Source organism: Pseudophryne corroboree, chromosome 2 (assembly GCF_028390025.1).
Source record: "Pseudophryne corroboree isolate aPseCor3 chromosome 2, aPseCor3.hap2, whole genome shotgun sequence".
Classification (NCBI taxonomy): domain Eukaryota; kingdom Metazoa; phylum Chordata; class Amphibia; order Anura; family Myobatrachidae; genus Pseudophryne; species Pseudophryne corroboree.
In genome coordinates, this window is record NC_086445.1 from 242,130,546 (window position 1) to 242,154,419 (window position 23,874).

Here is a 23,874-nt window from a genome sequence, read left to right on the forward strand (position 1 = left end):
ACCTGTCCAGTTTTTTTGTGGAGGCGGGACGCCATCATATCCACCATTGGTTTTTCCCAACGGTTCACAATCATGTGGAAGACTTCTGGATGAAGTCCCCACTCTCCCGGGTGTAGATCGTGTCTGCTGAGGAAGTCTGCTTCCCAGTTGTCCACTCCCGGAATGAATACTGCTGACAGTGCTATCACATGATCTTCCGCCCAGCGAAGAATCCTTGCAGCTTCTGCCATTGCTGTCCTGCTTCTTGTGCCGCCCTGTCTGTTTACGTGGGCGACTGCCGTGATGTTGTCCGACTGGATCAACACCGGCTGACCCTGAAGCAGGGGTTTTGCCAGACTTAGAGCATTGTAAATCGCTCTTAGCTCCAGTATATTTATGTGAAGAGACATCTCCAGGCTTGACCATACTCCCTGGAAGTTTCTTCCCTGTGTGACCGCTCCCCAGCCTCTCAGACTGGCATCCGTGGTCACCAGGACCCAGTCCTGTATGCCGAATCTGCGGCCCTCTAACAGATGAGCACTCTGCAACCACCACAGAAGAGACACCCTTGTCCGTGGCGATAAGGTTATCCGCTGATGCATCTGCAGATGCGATCCGGACCATTTGTCCAGCAGATCCCACTGAAAAGTTCGTGCGTGGAATCTGCCGAATGGAATCGCTTCGTAAGAAGCCACCATCTTTCCCAGGACTCTTGTGCATTGATGCACAGACACTTTCCCTGGTTTTAGGAGGTTCCTGACACGTTCGGATAACTCCCTGGCTTTCTCCTCCGGAAGAAACACCTTTTTCTGAACCGTGTCCAGAATCATTCCCAGGAACAGCAGACGTGTCGTCGGGGTCAACTGAGATTTTGGAAAATTCAGAATCCACCCGTGTTGTTGCAGCACTAGTTGGGTTAGTGCTACTCCGTCCTCCAGCTGTTCTCTGGACCTTGCCCTTATCAGGAGATCGTCCAAGTAAGGGATAATTAATACGCCTCTTCTTCGCAGAAGAATCATCATTTCGGCCATTACCTTGGTAAAGACCCGAGGTGCCGTGAACAATCCAAACGGCAGCGTCTGAAACTGATAATTACAGTTTTGCACCACGAACCTGAGGTACCCTTGATGTGAAGGGCAAATTGGGACATGTAGGTAAGCATCCTTTATGTCCAGGGACACCATAAAGTCCCCTTCTTCCAGATTCGCTATCACTGCTCTGAGTGACTCCATCTTGAACTTGAATTTTTGTATGTACAGGTTCAAAGATTTCAGATTTAGAATAGGTCTTACCGAGCCGTCCGGCTTCGGTACCACAAATAGCGTGGAGTAATACCCCTTTCCCTGTTGTAGGAGGGGTACCTTGACTATCACCTGCTGAGAAAACAGCTTGTGAATGGCTTCCAATACCGTCGCCCTGTCTGAGGGAGACGTTGGCAAAGCAGACTTTAGGAACCGGCGAGGGGGAGACTTCTCGAATTCCAACCTGTAACCCTGAGATACTACCTGCAGAATCCAGGGGTCCACCTGTGAGCAAGCCCACTGTGCGCTGAAATTCTTGAGTCGACCCCCCACCGCTCCTGAGTCCGCTTGTAAGGCCCCAGCGTCATGCTGAGGGCTTTGCAGAACCCTGGGAGGGCTTCTGTTCCTGGGCAGGGGCTGCTTGCTGCCCTCTCTTACCCCTTCCTCTGCCCCGAGGCAGATATGACTGTCCTTTTGTCCGCTTGTTCTTATAGGACCGAAAGGACTGCGGCTGAAAAGACGGTGTCTTTTTCTGTTGGGAGGGGGTCTGAGGTAAAAAGGTGGATTTTCCGGCAGTTGCCGTGGCCACCAGATCCGATAGACCGACGCCAAATAATTCCTCCCCTTTATACGGCAATACTTCCATATGTCGTTTGGAATCCGCATCACCTGACCACTGTCGCGTCCATAAACTCCTTCTGGCAGATATGGACATCGCATTTACTCTCGATGCCAGAGTGCAAATATCTCTCTGAGCATCTCGCATATAAAGGAAAGCATCCTTTAATTGCTCTATAGTCAATAAAATACTGTCCCTATCCAGGGTATCAATATTTTCAGTCAGGGAATCCAACCAGACGACCCCAGCACTGCACATCCAGGCTGAGGCGATGGCTGGTCGCAGTATAACACCAGTATGTGTGTATATACTTTTTAGGGTAGTTTCCATTCTCCTATCAGCTGGATCCCTGAGGGCGGCCGTATCAGGAGACGGTAACGCCACTTGTTTTGATAAGCGTGTGAGCGTCTTATCCACCCTAGGGGGTGTTTCCCAGCGCGCCCTAACCTCTGGCGGGAAAGGGTATAATGCTAATAACTTTTTTGAAATTAGCATTTTTCTATCTGGGTTAACCCACGCTTCATCATATACATCATTTAATTCCTCTGATTCAGGAAAAACTACAGGTAGTTTTTTCACCCCCCACATAATACCCCTTTTTGTGGTACTTGCAGTATCAGAGATATGCAAAGCCTCCTTCATTGCCGTGATCATATAACGTGTGGCCCTACTTGAAAATACGTTTGTTTCATCACCGTCGACACTAGATTCAGTGTCTGTGTCTGGGTCTGTGTCGACCGACTGAGGTAAAGGGCGCTTTACAGCCCCTGACGGTGTCTGAGACGCCTGGGCAGGTACTAACTGGTTTGCCGGCCGTCTCATGTCGTCAACTGATTTTTGTAATGTGCTGACATTATCACGTAATTCCATAAACAAAGCCATCCATTCCGGTGTCGACTCCCTGGGGGGTGACATCACCATTATCGGCAATTGCTCTGCCTCCACACCAACATCGTCCTCATACATGTCGACACACACGTACCGACACACAGCAGACACACAGGGAATGCTCTTATCGAAGACAGGACCCCACTAGCCCTTTGGGGAGACAGAGGGAGAGTTTGCCAGCACACACCCAAGCGCTATAATATATATGGGAACAACCTTATATAAGTGTTGTTCTTTATAGCAGCTTAAATATATCAAAATATCGCCAAAAAAATGCCCCCCCTCTCTGTTTTACCCTGTTTCTGTAGTGCAGTGCAGGGGAGAGTCCTGGGAGCCTTCCTCACAGCGGAGCTGAGCAGGAAAATGGCGCTGTGTGCTGAGGAGAATAAGCTCCGCCCCCTTTTCGGCGGGCTTTTCTCCCGTAGTTTTAGATAACTGGCATGGGTTAAATACATACATATAGCCTCAATGGCTATATGTGATGTATTCTTTTGCCATAAAGGTATTAAATATTGCTGCCCAGGGCGCCCCCAGCAGCGCCCTGCACCCTCCGTGACCGCTTGGTGTGAAGTGTGTGACAACAATGGCGCACAGCTGCAGTGCTGTGCGCTACCTTCATGAAGACTGAAGAGCCTTCTGCCGCCTGTTTCCGGACCTTCAATCTTCAGCATCTGTAAGGGGGGTCGGCGGCGCGGCTCCGGGACGAACCCCAGGGTGAGACCTGTGTTCCGACTCCCTCTGGAGCTAATGGTGTCCAGTAGCCTAAGAATCCAATCCATCCTGCACGCAGGTGAGTTGAAATTCTCTCCCCTAAGTCCCTCGATGCAGTGAGCCTGTTGCCAGCAGGACTCACTGAAAATAAAAAACCTAAAAACTTTTTCTAAGCAGCTCTTTTGGAGAGCCACCTAGATTGCACCCTGCTCGGACGGGCACAAAAACCTAACTGAGGCTTGGAGGAGGGTCATAGGGGGAGGAGCCAGTACACACCACCTAATCCTAAAGCTTTATTTTTGTGCCCTGTCTCCTGCGGAGCCGCTATTCCCCATGGTCCTGACGGAGTCCCCAGCATCCACTTAGGACGTTAGAGAAAATAGTGAAAGGTGGATTGTTGTCAGGACAACACAATGCTTTCTTTGGCCAATAATTAAGAAATTTGGAAAAACAAACAATTTTTATCCACTTCTGTGCTGTATCATTACTTTGTTCTAAACACTATACTTCATTCTTTGATTTTCAATGCCATGCCAGCGTACAATTAGCTGGAGAATGTAAACTATGACATAACGCATTCTCACGGCGAACTGCATTTCTCTGTATATTATCTTAAGTTTATTTTCTAAGACATTTCACTCGCTTACCAAAGAAAGTATACACAAGCCCAAAGAGGCAACATAATGAGCACACCACTGTTGGAACCACATCATAATGCCTTCCATTTTCCAGGCTACATAAGTCCGTGAAAGGGTCTTCTTGCCCGGTGTCCACAGTTTGAATATTGAAGTGCTGCAGTACGCCAGGCAGGACAAAGGCTGACAAATCAAACGCCATCACTGAATGTGCAGCATGAGCTTAGGAGAGTACCCATTAACTAAGAAGCCTGCAAGACGACAGAATAAAAAAAAAACATTAAAAAAAAACAGACAAAACAAAAAACCTGAACAACTAATAATCATGAAAATGCTTTCACCTATTAAAAAAAAAAACCAAACAAAAAAACCAAACATAAAAAATAAAATAAGATTTTACTTACCGATAAATCTATTTCTCGTAGTCCGTAGTGGATGCTGGGGACTCCGTCAGGACCAGGGGGATATAGCGGCTCCGCAGGAGACAGGGCACAATAATAAAAGCTTTAGGATCAGGTGGTGTGCACTGGCTCCTCCCCCTATGACCCTCCTCCAAGCCTCAGTTAGGATACTGTGCCCGGACGAGCGTGCATAATAAGGAAGGATATTGAATCCCGGGTAAGACTCATACCAGCCACACCAATCACACCGTACAACCTGTGATCTGAACCCAGTTAACAGTATGATAACAACGAAGGAGCCTCTGAAAAGATGGCTCACAACAAGAATAACCCGATTTTTGTAACAATAACTATGTACAAGTATTGCAGACAATCCGCACTTGGGATGGGCGCCCAGCATCCACTACGGACTACGAGAAATAGATTTATCGGTAAGTAAAATCTTATTTTCTCTGACGTCCTAGTGGATGCTGGGGACTCCGTCAGGACCATGGGGATTATACCAAAGCTCCCAAACGGGCGGGAGAGTGCGGATGACCCTGCAGCACCGAATGAGAGAACTCCATGTCCTCCTCAGCCAGGGTATCAAATTTGTAGAATTTAGCAAACGTGTTTTCCCCTGACCAAGTAACTGCTCGGCAAAGTTGTAAAGCCGAGACCCCTCGGGCAGTCGCCCAAGATGAGCCCCCTTCCTTTTGGAATGGGCTTTTACCGATTTTGGCTGTGGCAGGCCTGCCACAGAATGTGTAAACTGAATTGTATTACAAATCCAGCGAGCAATCGTCTGCTTAGAAGCAGGAGCACCCATCTTGTTGGGTGCATACAGGCTAAACAGCGAGTCAGATTTTCTGACTCCAGCCTTCCTGGAAACATATTTTTCAGGGCCCTGACAACGTCAAGTAACTTGGAGTCCTCCAAGTCCCTAGTACCCGCAGGTACCACAATAGGTTGGTTCATGTGAAAAACAGAAAACACCTTAAGGAGAAATTGAGGACGAGTCCTCAATTCTGCCCTGTCAGAATGAAAAATTAAGTAAGGGCTTTATATATGATAAAGCCGCCAATTCTGACACACGCCTGGCTGAAGCCAGGGCTAATAGCATCGTCACCTTCCATGTGAGATATTTTAAGTCCACAGTGGTGAGTGGTTCAAACCAATGTGACTTTAGGAAACTCAAAACAACATTGAGATCCCAAGGTGCCACTGGGGCACAAAAGGAGGCTGTATATGCAGTACCCCTTTTACAAACATCTGAAGGTCAGGCACTAAAGCCAGTTCTTTCTGGAAGAAATTCGACAGGGCCGAAATTTGAACCTTAATGGACCCTAATTTTAGGCCCATAGACAGTCCTGTTTTCAGGAAATGTAGGAAACGACCCAGTTGGAATTCCTCTGTAGGGGCCTTCTTGACCCCACACCACGCAACATATCTTCGCCAAATGCGGTGAAAATGTTTTGCGGTTACATCCTTCCTGTCTTCGACCAGGGTAGGGATGACTTCATCTGGAATGCCCTTTCAGGATCCGGCGTTCAACCGCCATGCCGTCAAACGCGGCCGCGGTAAGTCTTGGAACAGACAAGGCCCCTGCTGGAGCAGGTCCTTTCTTAAAGGTAGAGGCCACGGGTCTTCCGTGAACATCTCTTGAAGTTTCGGGTACCAAGTCCTTCTTGGCCAATCCGGAACCACGAGTATCATTCTTACTCATCTCCCTCTTATGATTCTCAGTACTTTTTGTATGAGAGGCATAGGAGGGAACACATACTCTGACTGGTACATCCACAGTGTTACCAGAGCGTCCACCGCTATTGCCTGAGGGTCCCTTGACCTGGCGCAATATCTAGTTTTTTGTTCAGGCGGGACGCCATCATGTCCACCTTTGGTTTTTCACAACGGTTTACAATCATGTGGAAGACTTCCCGATGAAGTCCCCACTCTCCCGGGTGGAGGTCATGCCTGCTGAGGAAGTCTGCTTCCCAGTTTTCCACTCCCGGAATGAACACTGCTGAGAGTGTTATCACATGATTTTTCGCCCAGCGAAGAATCCTTACAGTTTCTGCCATTTCCCTCCTGCTTCTTGTGCCGCCCTGTCTGTTTACGTGGGCGACTGCCGTGATGTTGTCCCACTGGATCAATACCGGCTGACCTTGAAGCAGAGGTCTTGCTAAGCTTAGAGCCTTGTAAATTGCCCTTAGCTCCAGTATATTTATGTGGAGAGAAGTCTCCAGACTCGATCACACTCTCTGGAAATTTTTTCCTTGTGTGACTGCTCCCCAGCCACTCAGGCTGGCATCCGTGGTCACCAGGACCCAGTCCTGAATGCCGAATCTGCGGCCCTTTCATAGATGAGCACTCTGCAGCCACCGCAGAAGAAACACCCTTGTCCTTGGAGACAGGGTTATCCGCTGATGCATCTGAAGATGCGATCCGGACCATTTTTCCAGCAGATCCCACGTAAAGGTTCTTGCGTGAAATCTACCGAATGGGATCGCTTTGTAAGAAACCACCATTTTTCACAGGATCCTTGTGCAATGATGCACTGATACTTTTCCTGGTTTTAGGAGGTTCCTGACTAGCTCGGATAACTCCCTGGCTTTCTTCTCCGGGAGAAAACATCCTTTTCTGGACTGTGTCCAGAATCATCCCTAGGAACAGTAGACGTGTCGTCGGAAAAAACTGCGATTTTGGAATATTTAGAATCCACTCGTGCTGTCGTAGAACTACTTAAGATAGTGCTACTCCGACCTCCAACTGTTCTCTGGACCTTGCCCTTATCAGGAAAGCGTCCATATTTCTTTTAAGAAGAATCATCATTTCGGCCATTACCTTGGTAAAGACCCGGGGTGCCGTGGACAATCCAAACGGCAGCGTCTGAACTGATAGTGACAGTTCTGTACCACGAACCTGAGGTACCCTTGGTGAGAAGGGCAAATTTGGACATGTAGGTAAGCGTCCCTGATATCCAGTGACACCATATCGTCCCCTTCTTCCTGGTTCGCTATCACTGCTCTGAGTGACTCCATCTTGATTTGAACGCTTGTATGTAAGTGTTCAAATATTTCAGATCTCACCTAGCCGTCTGGCTTCAGTACCACAATATAGTGTGGAATAATACCCCTTCCCTTGTTGTAGAAGGGGTACTTTGATTATCACCTGCTGGGAATACAGCCTGTGAATTGTTCCCAATACTGCCTCCCTGTCGGAGGGAGACGTTGGTAAAGCAGACTTCAGGAACTTGTGAGGGGGAGACGTCTCGAATTTCCAATGTACACCTGGGATACTACGTGTAGGATCCAGTAGTCCACTTGTGAGTGAGCCCACTGCGTGCTGAAACTCTTGAGATGACCCCCTACCGCACCTGAGTCCGCTTGTACGGCCCCAGCGTCATGCTGCGGACTTGGCAGAAGCTGTGGAGGGCTTCTGTTCCTGGGAATGGGCTGCCTGCTGCAGTCTTCTTCCCTTTCCTCTACCCCTGGGCAGATATGACTGGCCCTTTTGCCCGCCTGCCCTTATGGGGACGAAAGGACTGAGACTGAAAAGACTGTGTCCTTTTCTGCTGAGATGTGACTTGGGGTAACAAAAGGTGGATTTTTCAGCTGTTGCCATGGCCACCAGGTCCGATGGACCGCCCCTTTATACGGCAATACTTCCATGTGCCGTCTGGAATCTGCATCACCTGACCACTGTCGTCTGGCAGATATGGACATCACATTTACTCTTGATGCCAGAATGCAAATATCCCTCTGCGCATCTCGCATATATAGAAATGCATCCTTAAAATGCTCTATAGTCAATAAAATCTTGTCCCTGTCAAGGGTATCAATATTTTCAGTCAGGAAATCCGACCAAGCCCCCTCAGCGCTGCACATCCAGGCTGAGGCGATTGCTGGTCGTAGTATAACACCAGTATATGTGTATATACTTTTAGGATATTTATCAGCTTCCTATCAGCTGGCTCCTTGAGGGCTGCCGTATCTGGAGACGGTAACGCCACTTGTTTTTATAAGCGTGTGAGCGCCTTATTCACCCTAAGGTGTGTTTCCCAACTCGCCCTAACTTCTGGCGGGAAAGGGTATACCGCCAATAATTTTCTATCGGAGGAAACCCACATATCATCACACACTTCATTTAATTTATCTGATTCAGGAAAAACTACAAGTAGTTTATTCACACCCTACATAATACCCTTATTTGAGGTACTTGTAGTATCAGAAATATGTAACACCTCCTTCATTGCCCTTAACATGAAACGTGTGGCCCTAAAGGAAAATACGTTTGTTTCTTCACCGTCGACACTGGAGTCAGTGTCCGTGTCTGTGTCGACCGACTGAGGTAAATGGGCGTTTTTACAAGCCCCTGACGGTGTCTGAGACGCCTGGACAGGTACTAATTTGTTTGCCGGCCGTCTCATGTCGTCAACCGACCTTGCAGCGTGTTGACATTATCACGTAATTCCTAAATAAGCCATCCATTCCAGTGTCGACTCCCTAGAGAGTGACATCACCAATACAGGCAATTTGCTCCGCCTCCTCACCAACATCGTCCTCCTACATGTCGACACACACGTACCGACACACAGCACACACACAGGGAATGCTCTGACAGAGGACAGGACCCCACTAGCCCTTTGGGGAGACAGAGGGAGAGTTTGCCAGCACACACCAAAAACGCTATAATTATACAGGGACAACCCCTTATACAAGTGTTTTCCCTTATAGCATTTTTATATATGTAATCATATCGCCAAATAAGTGCCCCCCCTCTCTGTTTTAACCCTGTTTCTGTAGTGCAGTGCAGGGGAGAGCCTGGGAGCCTTCCTCACAGCAGAGCTGAGCAGGAAAATGGCGCCGTGTGCGGAGGAGAATAGGCCCCGCCCCCTTTTCGGCGGGCTCTTCTCCCGGAGTTTGTGAGATCTGGCAGGGGTTAAATACATCCATATAGCCTCAAGGGCTATATGTGATGTATTTTAGCCATAAAAAGGTATTATACATTGCTGCCCAGGGCGCCCCCCCCCAGCGCCCTGCACCCTCAGTGACAGTTGGTGACTGTTGGTGAAGTGTGCTGACAACAATGGCGCACAGCTGCAGTGCTGTGCGCTACCTTATGAAGACTGAAAGTCTTCTGCCGCCTGTTTCTGAACCTCTGGACCTCTTCAACTTCGGCATCTGCAAGGGGGGTCGGCGGCACGGCTCCGGGACGAACCCCAGGGTGAGACCTGTGTTCCGACTCCCTCTGGAGCTAATGGTGTCCAGTAGCCTAAGAAGCAAATCCATCCTGCACGCAGGTGAGTTTTCTTCTCTCCCCTAAGTCCCTCGTAGCAGTGAGCCTGTTGCCAGCAGGACTCACTGAAAATAAAAAACCTAACTTAAACTTTTATTCTAAGCAGCTCAGGAGAGCCACCTAGATTGCACCCTTCTCGTCGGGCACAAAAATCTAACTGAGGCTTGGAGGAGGGTCATAGGGGGAGGAGCCAGTGCACACCACCTGATCCTAAAGCTTTTATTATTGTGCCCTGTCTCCTGCGGAGCCGCTATATCCCCCTGGTCCTGACGGAGTCCCCAGCATCCACTAGGACGTCAGAGAAATAAATAATACAATACGGTCATATGTATATAGCTTGGGCCAGCACGTCTGCAAATAGTAACACTCCATCTCAATTATTTTGAAATGGGGATGATATGTAAATGTTCAAAACATTATGCAACAATTGTGTAGGTCAGTGGTTGTCAAAATGTGTGCCGTGGCACCCTGGGGTGCCTCGAGACACTTGCAAGGGCACCTTGGGTTGGTGGTCCAGGACCAATTCAAATTATGTATGGTCAATGTCATAAGCAAAACCAGTGCTGGCGGCTGCCAATCAAAAATATGTTGTAAATCAGAAGCAAATCTTGTCCCTCACCACATAAGTGACCCTAAGGATGACATATAAAGACAATTTACTTAATAAAATATTTAGAAAGAAATATGAAATTAAGAAAGTATTGGCTTAGGGGTGCCGTGAAAAAAAACCTCTGATACGCTAGGGTGCCGTGATTCAAAAAAGTTTGGTAACCACTGGTGTGGGTTAAGGAGATTCACTACTATTATCAACAATGCCTATTGGCCCTCATTCAGAGTTGATCACTCGCTAGCTGCTTTTAGCAGCAGTGCAAACGCTAGGAAGCCGCCCTTTGGGAGTGTATCTTAGCTTAGCAGAAGTGCGAACGAAAGGTTAGCAGTACTGCTCGTAAAAATTTTCATGCAGTTTCTGAGCAGCTCCAGACCTACTCCTACCTTGCGATCACTTCAGTCAGTTTAGTTCCTGCTTTGACGTCACAAACACGCCCTGCGTTCGGCCAGCCACTCCCCAGTTTCCCCAGGCACGCCTGCGTTTTTGCCTGTCACGCCTGCGTTTTTTAGCACAATCCCTGAAAACGTCCAGTTACCACCCAGAAACACCCACTTCCTGTCAATCACTCACCGATCAACAGAGCAACAGAAAAGCGTCGCTCGCCCTTGAGTAAAACTGCAGTTTTGTGTGTAAGTACTTCTGCGCATGCAAACGAGCCACAGTACGCACGCGCGAAGTTCCGCTTCTTCAACCAATCGCCGTGCTGCGACCGAAAGCAGCTAGCGATCAACTCGGAATGAGGGCCATTATGCGAAGTGCAACACGCTCCAATTTTATCTACAATCGTAGGTATATATATATATAATATATATAACTGGTAATAAATACTTATTTCTATAGCGCATACATATTCTGCAGCACTTTACAGAATATATTTGTCCATTCACATCAGTGCCTGCCCAAGTGGAATTTACAATCTATGGGGGTAATTCCAAGTTGATCGCAGCAGGAAATTTTTTAGCATTGGGCAAAACGATGTGCACTGCAGGGGGGGCAGATATAACATTTGCAGAGAGAGTTAGATTTGGGTGGGTTATTTTATTTCTGTGCAGGGTAAATACTGGCTGCTTTATTTTTACACTGCAAATTAGATTGCAGATTGAACACACCACATCCAAATCTAACTCTCTCTGCACATGTTATATCTGCCTCCCATGCAGTGCACATGGTTTTGCCCAATTGCTACAGAATTCCTGCTGCGATCAACTTGGAATTACCCCCTATATTCCCAACCACATGTACACACAGACACATTCACACTAGGGTTAATATTTTGTTGGAGCCAATTAACCTACCAGTATATTTTTGGATTGCAGGAGGAAACCGGAGTACCCGGAGGAAACCCATGCAAGCAGGGGGGAGAATATACAAACTCCACACAGTTAGGGCTATCGTGGAAAGCAAATCCATGACATCAGTGCAGTAATGCTAACCATTAAAGTAGCATTGTTAGAGACTTCCGGTTCCGGTGTTGCATGGAGTGACACGCAGTTCGTGTAGCTCCGGTGCCTGCTGCCACTAACAGACCCATATCACCCGTTCTGGGCGTCCACCGAGCGGCCTGCCATACCCGCTCACCCCCTGCAGCTCTGGCCACTCTGTATTGACCGTTTCCTGGCCCCCGCGATGCAGGGAAAGAACTCCCGCTCCAGGTCCGAGGTTCGGCTTCTAAAATGGCCGCCGCGGCCTCCCTAGATGCCGGAGCTCACCCGGCGGCTGCACCCGCTGCTCCTGCGGCCCTTGTCCCTTCCAGCTCTCCTGCCCTGGTGGGCTCCATGGCTACTGGGACCCCATCGCCCTCAGATATACCTGGGCATTAATTATCTTATTCTGACATTGTCAGGGCAGTAAAAGAAACTGTTCAGCCTTTATTCCAGGAACAAGCACAGTTGCATGCTGCTGCACTACAGCAGGCCGTCTTGGATATTAAAAGTCAGTACAAACAGCTGTCTAAACGTGTTTTACAAGTGGAACATACTGCTGGTGAGAATTTCCAACAAACTGCCGAACTTTCTGACATCTCTGCTAAACTGCAGAAATCTGAAAACCTGGTATGGTCAAAGATTGACGACCCGGAAAATAAGTCTCCGTAATAACCTTCGGCTCATTGGGCTTCCAGAGTCGGTTAAGGGACAGGCTCTTTATCATTTCCTCCGACATACTCATCCTGATCTTCTAGGAATACAAGATGTCTGCTCGGACCTAGTGGTGGAACGTGCACATAGGACGGGCCCCACCCGCCCCTCCTCCACTTCATCACGACCGCGTGCTGTGCTTTTTCGGTGTCTCAACTTTCTCCATAAAGAAGCTCTCTGGTCGGCTTCCCATCGTGTACGGGATCTTGTTTGGGAAGATGCCAAATTGTTACTCTTTCAGGATTTTTCTCCGAAGCTCACCAGACTTCGTAAGGCATTCTCACCTATCTGCTCTAAATTGGTCCAGGAGGGATGAAAATTTGCACTACTTTTCCTTGCGTGCTTGAGGATCTTTGATGGCACGTCCTTTTAGGAATACAAGATGTCTGCTCGGACCTAGTGGTGGAACGTGCCCATAGGACGGGCCCCACCCGCCCCTCCTCCACTTCATCACGACCGCGTGCTGTGCTCTTTCGGTGTCTCAACTTTCTCCATAAAGAAGCTCGCTGGTTGGCTTCCAATCATGTACGGGATCTTGTTTGGGAAGATGCCAAATTGTTACTTCTCACCTATCTGCTCTAAATTGGTCCAGGAGGGACGAAAATTTGCACTACTTTACCCTGCGCGCTTGAGGATCTTTGACGGCACGTCCTTTAAGGATTTTCATACCCCGGAGGATGCTGCTGCTTATCTTTCGGAAGCCGCCACCTCTGACCCGTCGCTGAAATAGCCGTGCTCTCCTGAATCTGATCTGGGACTCTCCTCATCCCTTGTTGCTCTGTTGCTATTTTATATATTACATATTTCTCTCTCCCTAACCTTATGGACTATGTGATCCTCTGTCGGTCTATTTGGACTTGTTCTCCACATCCACGCTGGTCCTCAGGGTGATGTATATGTACCTCTAGAGTAACATAAGTGCTTTCTCGGTTATGTGTTCCCATGTATACATGTTTGTTCTTGTGAAGTTATATATCCATGCTACCTGTTTGGTGTTCTGCTTCCACCCGTTTGGGAGCCGGTTGATGTTATCTTGGCCCTCACCTCCATTCCCCATTTCCCCTTAACTCCCCCCCCTTCCTCCCCTATGCTGCCCGATACAGTGGTACTGGTTAGGAGCAATGTCCTCTTTGCTGTATACGGTTATTGCCGCACTTGACTTACCGTAAAGTTATTTTCTAATTGTTAGAAACAATGGCGGGTCTGGTTTCCTTTTCTCGTTTCTATGTCTATACTGCTCTTTTGTCTTCCCCTTCCCTTCCTCCCTCATGTGTCTCTCCCTCGCCTCCGTTACCTATGGGATTGTAGGATGTTTTCATCTGTGATTACCCCCAATCATATAGGTCTTATGTCTGCCATTAACGTGGGTACGTGGAACGTGGGGGGTATTCACTCTCCTATCAAAAGGAAGAAAATACTGCTTTATTTAAATAAAATGCATATGGACCTAGTGTTTCTGCAGGAAACGCACCTTCTTAACCCGGAGGCCCAAAAGCTGGGAGTCCTCGGCTGGCAGGTGCTTTCTGATGCTCCTTACTCCTCCAAGGCTAGGGGTGTACTTATCCTTGCTAAACGCAACCTGCATATAAAAGGTTCTCACCTCTCTGTGTGATCCTGCTGGTAGATTCCTTATTCTTGAGATTTTACTTCATAACACCAAATATGTTTTATGTACTGTTTATGCCCCAAATTCTTATTCGAAGGCATTTTTCAAGAGTCTTATTACTAAATTGTGCCCATTTATGTCTCTCCCAATGATTGTGGGCGGAGACTTCAATGTTGTGGTCTCCGCTTATATGGACTCGAATTCCTCCGCTTGTGCACGCCCACCCCCACCCCACCGGCCCTGGGTGTCCACTTTTTTGCTCAGCAATTACATCTGACTGATGCGTGGAGATTTCTTCACCCCACTGATAGGGAGTACTCGTGTCTCTCGGCTGCCCATGGCACCTTGTCCAGAATTGATTTTTTATTGTTGTCGGATTCCCTGATCCCTCAAAGTAGTGAGGCTCAGATGGAGACGATATCCCTTTCTGATCATGCTCTGGGCTTGCCTCGCTACTTCGCTAGATCACGGCTCTTTTAAATGCTGGCGTTTCCCGACTTCCTTCACCTCCTTCATTGCAGTTTCGGAATAGGTTGGAGGCATTTTGGGAAGAATTCAGATTGGATAATGCAAGTACTTTTGAGACTGATCCTTTATTGTTTTGGCAGACCTCCAAAGCGGTTCTCTGGGGTAGGCTTGTGGAATATGGGGGTAATTCCAAGTTGATCGCAGCAGGAAATTTTTTAGCAGTTGGGCAAAACCATGTGCACTGCAGGGGGGGGGGGGAGCAGATATAACATTTGCAGAGAGAGTTAGATTTGGGTGGGTTATTTTGTTTCTGTGCAGGGTAAATACTGGCTGCTTGATTTTTACACTGCAATTTAGATTGCAGATTGAACTCACCACACCCAAATCTATCTCTCTCTGCACATGTTATATCTGCCTCCCCTGCAGTGCACATGGTTTTGCCCAACTGCTAAAAAATTTCCTGCTGCGATCAACTTGGAATTACCCCCTATGTTTCCTCGAGAAAGAAAGCGTTTCTTTCTGAATTTAAAACATCTCAACGATGCTTAACTGATGCTTACCAACAATTTATACAGTCTCCCTCTCCTGCCTCAAAGAAACCATACTCAGAATGTAAATCCCAATTTAACGCTGTATTAGCACTATTGGGAGATCGCCATACCTTTCACAAAAACCACAGTTTTTACAGATTTGGTAATAAAACAGGTTGTCTCCTTTCTAATCTTCTGCGGGGTTCTGTGCCTTCCTCTGTGATCCAGTCGCTTAAACGCGGTGATGGCTCGCTGGCTACTAAGTCTGTAGACATGGCGCAGCTCCTCTCAGAATTTTACACGGATATTTATGCCCATTCCCCTGTTGATGTCCCCACTAAAACTTCTTTCTGGAATTCTGTTTCCCTACCTCAAATCCCGCCTTTGGTTGCTGAGGGCTTCTGCTCCCCGATTACTGCTCGGGAGGTGGAGGCTGCTATCAAACATTTAAAACCCTTAAAAGCCCCTGGACCTGATGGGTTCTCTGGAGAATTTTATAAAATGCTCCAGCCTAAACTTCTGGATATTTTGGTTCTGGTGTTCAATGCAATTCTAACCTCTCACTCCCTCCCTTTATACTTTAATGATGCTCTGGTCCGTCTTCTTCCCAAACCCGGGAGGGATCCCCCTCTCCCCGGCTCCTACCGCCCCATTTCTCTCCTTAATGTTGACTATAAACTTTTTACAAAAATTATTGCTGACAGATTAAAGGGAGTGCTTCCCTCAATTATTCATCCGGATCAAACCGGTTTCATCTCGGGCAGGCATTCCACTAATAATATCCGTAAAGTTCTTGCAGCGGCTAGCTGGTTGCACTCCAGCAGAAACCCGGACCCCCAATACGTCCTTTCATTGGACGCGGAAAAGGAGTTTGACCTTGTTACTTGGGACCACCTGCATACTACGCTGGAGAGGTTTGGGTTTCCGCTGGAACATGCTCCGAAATCTATATTCCCCCCTCCTCTTCCCATATTATGTGCAATGGCTACTTATCTACACCCATTCCCCTTTACAGGGGCACCAGACAGGGCTGCCCCCTCTCCCCACTCTTATTTGCCATCGCCATAGAGCCCTTGGCTATTAAGTTGCGTCACCTTTCCGGATACTCTGGAGTTCTAGTCCGTAACCATGAGCTTCGTGCGAGTTTGTTCGCGGATGATATGCTCCTTTTAATTTCAAATCCTGAGACCTCTATCCCGCCAATTATGCAAGTCATTTCTGAGTTTGGTGCTATTGCCGGGTACCGTGTTAATGCTTCCAAGTCTGAACTCTTCCCACTCACTCCGGCTGCTTGTACGTGCACCTCTTCACCTGTCCTTACTCAATTCCAGATGAATAACACGAAACTTAAATATTTGGGTATATATTTTCCAGTGAATATCTCAGATTTATATTCGGCCAACTATACAGCAGTTTTTAATAAGGTATCACAGTTGCTGTCCACCTGGTCCTCTCTTCCTGTCTCTCTGTTGGGGAGAGTGGCCATCCTGAAGAGTATTGTGTTCCCTAAGATCTCTTATCTCCTCCAGATGATCCCTATCCAGCCCCCTGGCAAAGATTAATTGTTATATGATAAACTGTTTTCTAAGTTCCTTTGGAACCATAAGAGATCTCGGGTCTCCCTTCCCAAGCTTAAGCTTCCTCGTGCTAAGGGTGGGCTGGCTGTCCCTGACCTCTTGGCATTCTTCCGGGCTGTGAATTTTAGGTATATCTCGGATTGGCTGTTAGGCACTTCCTCATATGTTAATTATGATGTAGAGCAAGATCTTGTGTATCCCTACGACCTCAGAGCACTGCTACACACCCCAAAAACCCTCCTTCCATCTCTGGCGCGTTCTCATATTCTTTTTTGGGATGCTTACCGCTCCTGGGGAGCCATAAACAAAGCCCTACACCGAAACCCAGAATATTACCCTTTTATTCCTTTTTGCGGGAACCCCTGTTTTACTCCACCTTTTGACAATACAAAATATCTTGCGTGGACGTCAAGGGGCATCGCCCTTATTCGCGACGTATTTGACCCGGGTGGACTTGTACTGTCATTTGCGGATTTAGCCGAGAGACACGGCGTGCCCTCATCGGATTTCTTTATGTTTCTCCAAGTTCGTCATTTTGTACAATCTCTCCCCATCCCTCCTATGCACGAGCGGAGGATGGACCCTCTGTCCCCCTTATTGGTCACAATACCGACTCTTTCATACAAATTCAGCTGGTTGTACCAGGATCTGTTACCTAGCAAGCCTGATGTTCCCTGCCCCCCTATGTTATCTAAATGGTCAAGTGAGTGGTCCTGGGATCCGGATGTGAACAGTTTCCTTTACCCCCTCCCCTTTATCCTGAAAGCTCTGCATTCTGCTCAGCTTCAGGAAATCCACTTTAAATTTTTACATCGGGCTTATATTGCCCCGGGACAGCATAAATATATGGTCTCTACAGACTCTGGACACTGTCTTCAGTGTAAAGCACCGAATGCCCTTTTTATGCACAATTTCTGGCATTGTCCAAAGATTAAAAGGTTCTGGAATAAGGTATTGTGGTATGTAAGATCTACTTTCCAGGTCACGCTCCCTCTGGACCCAGTAGCGCTCCTTGGCCTTAACACTACAGCCTGGTGCTTACCCCCTCTCAAGCTCATTATGTTCCGTTTCTGTATGTATTGTTGACTTTGGGAAAGAAATTAATTTTAAATCATTGGATATATCGAACTTCTCCCTCTCTTGCTAACCTCAAGTCCCTCCTTACTACTACGTTATATTTTGAGCGTCAATCTACTCTCCCAGACCTTGACCGTAATGCTCTGCGTTTCTACAAGAAGTGGGGACCACATATTGACTTTCTGCCATCTCCCCAACAACTCCATGTACTGAAAATATTTGACTCCCTTAGTTGGGATTCTTATCGCAAATGATGTATTTCTATTGGTGATAATCCCCCTTCTGGCCCCTAGGTGACACTCGTTCCCTTCCCATTGGCACGGAACGGGTTGGTCCCTTCGCTAATTATGCGTGTGCCGTGTTTCACAGGTTTTGGCATCTGCAACCACCCCCTCCTCCTCCCTATTAATTCATATCCAGGTCTCTGTTATCCTGCTCTTTTTCTTTCTCTGTTGCTGTATTATTAATCTCGTTTGTATGTATTAGTGTGCAGATTTTATATTGTATATTGCACTTTGGGTCTGGAATTTTAACAATATGTACTACTGTTGTTGTGAAGCTGCATTGACATGGTTTCTTACGCTGCTTAAATTTACCCACGGCCAGTGGTGGTTTTCGATGCTTAGTCTTACCCTCTGTTGCCTACCTGTACCAAGCATATATTTCATCTGCACTTTGTATTGTACTGTATTGTTTTTTCTATGTCTTTTGTGGAAAAAAGCCAATTAATATATTTTCAACAACAAAAAAAAGTAGCATTTTAAAAATATTTTTTGAATATTTAAATATGCTGATATATTCCCACCACCGTGGTTACATCAACATCTCACCAATATCCAATCTGGCTGCACACCAGTGACAGGCAACAAGATACACTTTGAGGGCTGTACTTCGCAGCCCACCAGCCTTCAAAAGGGATGCACATTACCCTTAACCTTGGGTATGGGTCATTAGGTCGACAGTCATTAGGTCGACCACTACTGGTCAACATGCATTAGGTCGACATGGTCAAAAGGTCGAAATGGTCATTAGGTCGACATGAGGGTTTGTTTGTTTAGTGTCGTTTTCTTCGTAAAGTGACGGGAAACCCCAATTAGTGCACAGTGTCCCCTCGCATGTCTAGCCCAGACCGCTCAGCACACAGCCTGATGTGTGCTGGGCAGGGAGGATGGTAGCTCATTTCACCCAGCGGTGAAATTAGTGATCTTACTAGACCGCGCATTGCTGTCGTTGGCAATCCACACACGGAGAGATCCGTGCTTAATTTCTAAAGGGGGGTACACATGGAGCAATGTTCAGCTAATGTCTAAGCCAGTGATTTTCAACCTTTTTTAACTCGCGGCACACCAAGCAATATTTTAAAATTGGCAAGCCACACCATCAGTTTCCCACAGAAAAAAAAACACACGCACTGGACCTCAGAGTAAAATATAATCCACACATACAGTACATTGGCCAACACAGAAAAAACAATCACATTGCCCCCAACATAAATCATGTTGCTCCCTACATAAATCCTATTGCTCTCCACAAAAATCAATCACATTTGTCCCCACATAAATCATGTTGCTCCCCACATAAATCCTATTGCTCTCCACAAAAATCAATCACATTGCTCCCCACATAAAATAAGATTTTACTTACCGATAAATCTATTTCTCATAGTCCGTAGTGGATGCTGGGACTCCGTCAGGACCATGGGGAATAGCGGCTCCGCAGGAGACAGGGCACAAAATTTAAAAGTTTGACCACTAGGTGGTGTGTACTGGCTCCTCCCCCTATGACCCTCCTCCAAGCCTCAGTTAGGATACTGTGCCCGGACGAGCGTACACAATAAGGAAGGATTTTGAATCCCGGGTAAGACTCATACCAGCCACACCAATCACACCGTACAACTTGTGATCTGAACCCAGTTAACAGTATGATAACGTAGGAGCCTCTGAAAAGATGGCTCACAACAATAAACAACCCGATTTTTTTTGTAACAATAACTATGTACAAGTATTGCAGACAATCCGCACTTGGGATGGGCGCCCAGCATCCACTACGGACTATGAGAAATAGATTTATCGGTAAGTAAAATCTTATTTTCTCTGACGTCCTAGTGGATGCTGGGACTCCGTCAGGACCATGGGGATTATACCAAAGCTCCCAAACGGGCGGGAGAGTGCGGATGACTCTGCAGCACCGAATGAGAGAACTCCAGGTCCTCCTTAGCCAGGGTATCAAATTTGTAGAATTTTACAAACGTGTTCTCCCCTGACCACGTAGCTGCTCGGCAGAGTTGTAATGCCGAGACCCCTCGGGCAGCCGCCCAAGATGAGCCCACCTTCCTTGTGGAGTGGGCATTGACAGATTTAGGCTGTGGCAGGCCTGCCACAGAATGTGCAAGTTGAATTGTGCTACAAATCCAACGAGCAATCGTCTGCTTAGAAGCAGGAGCACCCATCTTGTTGGGTGCATATAGTATAAACAGCGAGTCAGATTTTCTGACTCCAGCCGTCCTTGAAATATATATTTTCAATGCTCTGACAACGTCCAGCAACTTGGAATCCTCCAAATCGCTAGTAGCCGCAGGCACCACAATAGGCTGGTTCAGGTGAAACGCTGATATCACCTTAGGCAGAAAATGAGGACGCGTCCTCAATTCTGCCCTGTCCGAATGGAAAATCAGATATGGGCTTTTATACGACAAAGCCGCCAATTCTGACACTCTCCTGGCTGAAGCCAGAGCCAGTAGCATGGTTACTTTCCATGTAAGATATTTCAAATCTACCGATTTGAGTGGCTCAAACCAATGGGATTTGAGAAAATCCAAAACTACATTGAGATCCCACGGTGCCACTGGGGGCACAACCGGGGGCTGTATATGTAGTACTCCTTTTACAAAAGTCTGGACTTCAGGAACTGAAGCCAAATCTTTCTGGAAGAAAATCGACAGGGCCGAAATTTGAACCTTAATGGACCCTAATTTGAGGCCCATAGATAATCCTGTTTGCAGGAAATGTAGGAATCGACCCAGTTGAAATTCCTCTGTCGGGGCCTTCCTGGCCTCACACCATGCAACATATTTTCTCCAAATGCGGTGATAATGTTGTGCAGTCACCTCCTTCCTGGCTTTGACCAGGGTAGGGATGACCTCTTCCGGAATGCCTTTTTCCTTTAGGATCCGGCGTTCAACCGCCATGCCGTCAAACGCAGCCGCGGTAAGTCTTGGAATAGACACGGTCCCTGCTGAAGCAGATCCCTTCTTAGAGGTAGAGGCCACGGATCTTCCGTGAGCATCTCCTGAAGTTCCGGGTACCAAGTCCTCCTTGGCCAGTCCGGAGCCACTAGTATCGTTCTTACTCCCCTTTGCCGTATAATTCTCAGTACCTTGGGTATGAGAGGCAGAGGAGGGAACACATACACTGACTGGTACACCCATGGTGTTACCATAGCGTCCACAGCTATTGCCTGAGGATCTCTTGACCTGGCGCAATACCTGTCCAGTTTTTTGTTGAGGCGGGACGCCATCATGTCCACCATTGGTCTTTCCCAATGGACCACAATCATGTGGAAGACTTCTGGATGAAGTCCCCACTCTCCCGGGTGAAGATCGTGTCTGCTGAGGAAGTCTGCTTCCCAGTTGTCCACTCCCGGAATGAACACTGCCGACAGTGCTATCACATGATTTTCCGCCCAGCGAAGAATCCTTGCAGCTTTTGCCATTGCCCTCCTGCTTCTTGTGCCGCCCTGTCTGTTTACGTGGGCGACTGCCGTGATGTTGTCCGACTGGATCAACACCGGCTGACCCTGAAGCAGAGGTTTTGCCAGGCTTAGAGCATTGTAGATTGCTCTTAGTTCCAGTATATTTATGTGAAGAGACGTTTCCAGGCTTGACCACACGCCCTGGAAGTTTATTCCTTGTGTGACCGCTCCCCAGCCTCTCAGGCTGGCATCCGTGGTCACTAGGACCCAGTTCTGTATGCCGAATCTGCGGCCCTCCAACAGATGAGTACTCTGCAACCACCATAGCAGAGAGACCCTTGTCCTTGTCGACAATTTTATCCGCTGATGCATCTGCAGATGCGATCCGGACCATTTGTCTAGCAGATCCCACTGAAAAATTTGTGCATGGAATCTGCCGAATGGAATCGCTTCGTAAGAAGCCACCATTTTTCCCAGGACTCTTGTGCATTGATGCACAGACACTGTCCCTGGTTTTAGGAGGTTCCTGACTAGTTCGGATAACTCCCTGGCTTTCTCCTCTGGAAGAAATACCTTTTTCTGAACAGTGTCCAGAATCATCCCTAGGAACAGCAGACGTGTCGTCGGGATCAGTTGGGATTTTGGAAAATTCAGAATCCACCCGTGCTGTTGGAGCACTACTTGAGTTAGTGCTACTCCGACCTCCAGCTGTTCTCTGGATCTTGCCCTTATCAGGAGATCGTCCAAGTAAGGGATAATTAATACGCCTTCTCTTCGAAGAAGGATCATCATTTCGGCCATCACCTTGGTAAAGACCCTGGGTGCCGTGGACAATCCAAACGGCAGCGTCTGAAACGGATAATGACAGTTTTGTACCACGAACCTGAGGAACCCTTGGTGTGAAGGGCAAATTGGGACATGAAGGTAAGCATCCTTGATGTCCAAGGACACCATAAAATCCCCTTCTTCCAGATTCGCTATCACTGCTCTGAGTGACTCCATCTTGAACTTGAATTTTTGTATGTACAGGTTCAGAGATTTCAGATTTAAAATAGGTCTTACCGAGCCGTCCGGCTTCGGTACCACAAATAGCGTGGAGTAATACCCCTTTCCCTGTTGTAGAAGGGGTACCTTGACTATCACCTGCTGAGAATACAGCTTGTGAATGGCTTCCAATACCGTCGCCCTGTCGGAGGGAGACGTTGGCAAAGCAGACTTTAGGAACCGGCGAGGGGGAGACTTCTCGAATTCCAACCTGTAACCCTGAGATACTACCTGCAGGATCCAGGGGTCCACCTGCGAGTGAGCCCACTGTGCGCTGAAATTCTTGAGGCGACCCCCCACCGCCCCTGAGTCCGCTTGTAAGGTCCCAGCGTCATGCTGAGGCCTTTGCAGAAGCCGGGGAGGACTTCTGCTCCTGGGAAGGGGCTGCTTGGTGCAGTCTCTTACCCTTTCCTTTGCCTCGGGGCAAATATGAATGTCCTTTTGCTCGCTTGTTCTTATAGGAACGAAAGGACTGCGGCTGAAAAGACTGCGTCTTTTTCTGTTGGGAGGGGACTTGAGGTAAAAAGGTGGACTTCCCGGCTGTTGCCGTGGCTACCAAATCCGATAGACCGACCCCAAATAATTCCTCCCCTTTATACGGTAATACTTCCATATGCCGTTTGGAATCCGCATCGCCCTGACCACTGTCGTGTCCATAGACTTCTTCTGGCAGATATGGACATCGCACTTACTCTTGATGCCAGAGTGCAGATATCTCTCTGTGCATCTCGCATATAAAGGAATGCATCCTTTAATTGCTCTATAGTCAATAAAATACTGTCCCTATCCAGGGTATCAATATTTTCAGTCAGGGACTCCGACCAAGCCACCCCAGCACTGCACATCCAGGCTGAGGCGATTGCTGGTCGCAGTATAACACCAGTATGTGTGTATATACTTTTTAGAGTATTTTCCAGCCTCCTATCAGCTGGATCCTTGAGGGCGGCCGTATCAGGAGACGGTAACGCCACTTGTTTGGATAAACGTGTGAGCGCCTTGTCCACCCTAGGGGGTGTTACCCAGCGCGCCCTAACCTCTGGCGGGAAAGGGTATAATGCCAATAACTTCTTTGAAATTAGCAGTTTTTTATCAGGGGTAACCCACGCTTCATCACACACGTCATTCAATTCCTCTGATTCAGGAAAAACTACAGGTAGTTTTTTCAGACCCCACATAATACCCCTTTTTGTGGTACTTGCAGTATCAGAGATATGCAAAGCCTCCTTCATTGCCGTGATCATATAACGTGTGGCCCTACTGGAAAATACGTTCGTTTCTTCACCGTCGACACTAGATTCGGTGTCTGGGTCTGTGTCGACCGACTGAGGCAAAGGGCGTTTTACAGCCCCTGACGGTGTTTGAGACGCCTGTACAGGTGCTAATTGG

The 23,874-nt window shown here is 47.7% G+C and overlaps 1 protein-coding gene across 1 annotated transcript in view; it reads right to left on the reverse strand.

Moving 5' to 3' along the window:
* Positions 1-23,874, reverse strand: part of LOC135012757 (transmembrane protein 198) — a 112,162-nt gene that overhangs the window by 17,418 nt on the left and 70,870 nt on the right. Inside the window, exon 2 of the mRNA XM_063952579.1 lies at positions 4,086-4,324. Within this exon, the coding sequence (XP_063808649.1) occupies positions 4,086-4,275 (190 nt within the window). The 5' untranslated portion in view covers positions 4,276-4,324. The remainder of the gene's footprint in view (positions 1-4,085; positions 4,325-23,874) is intronic.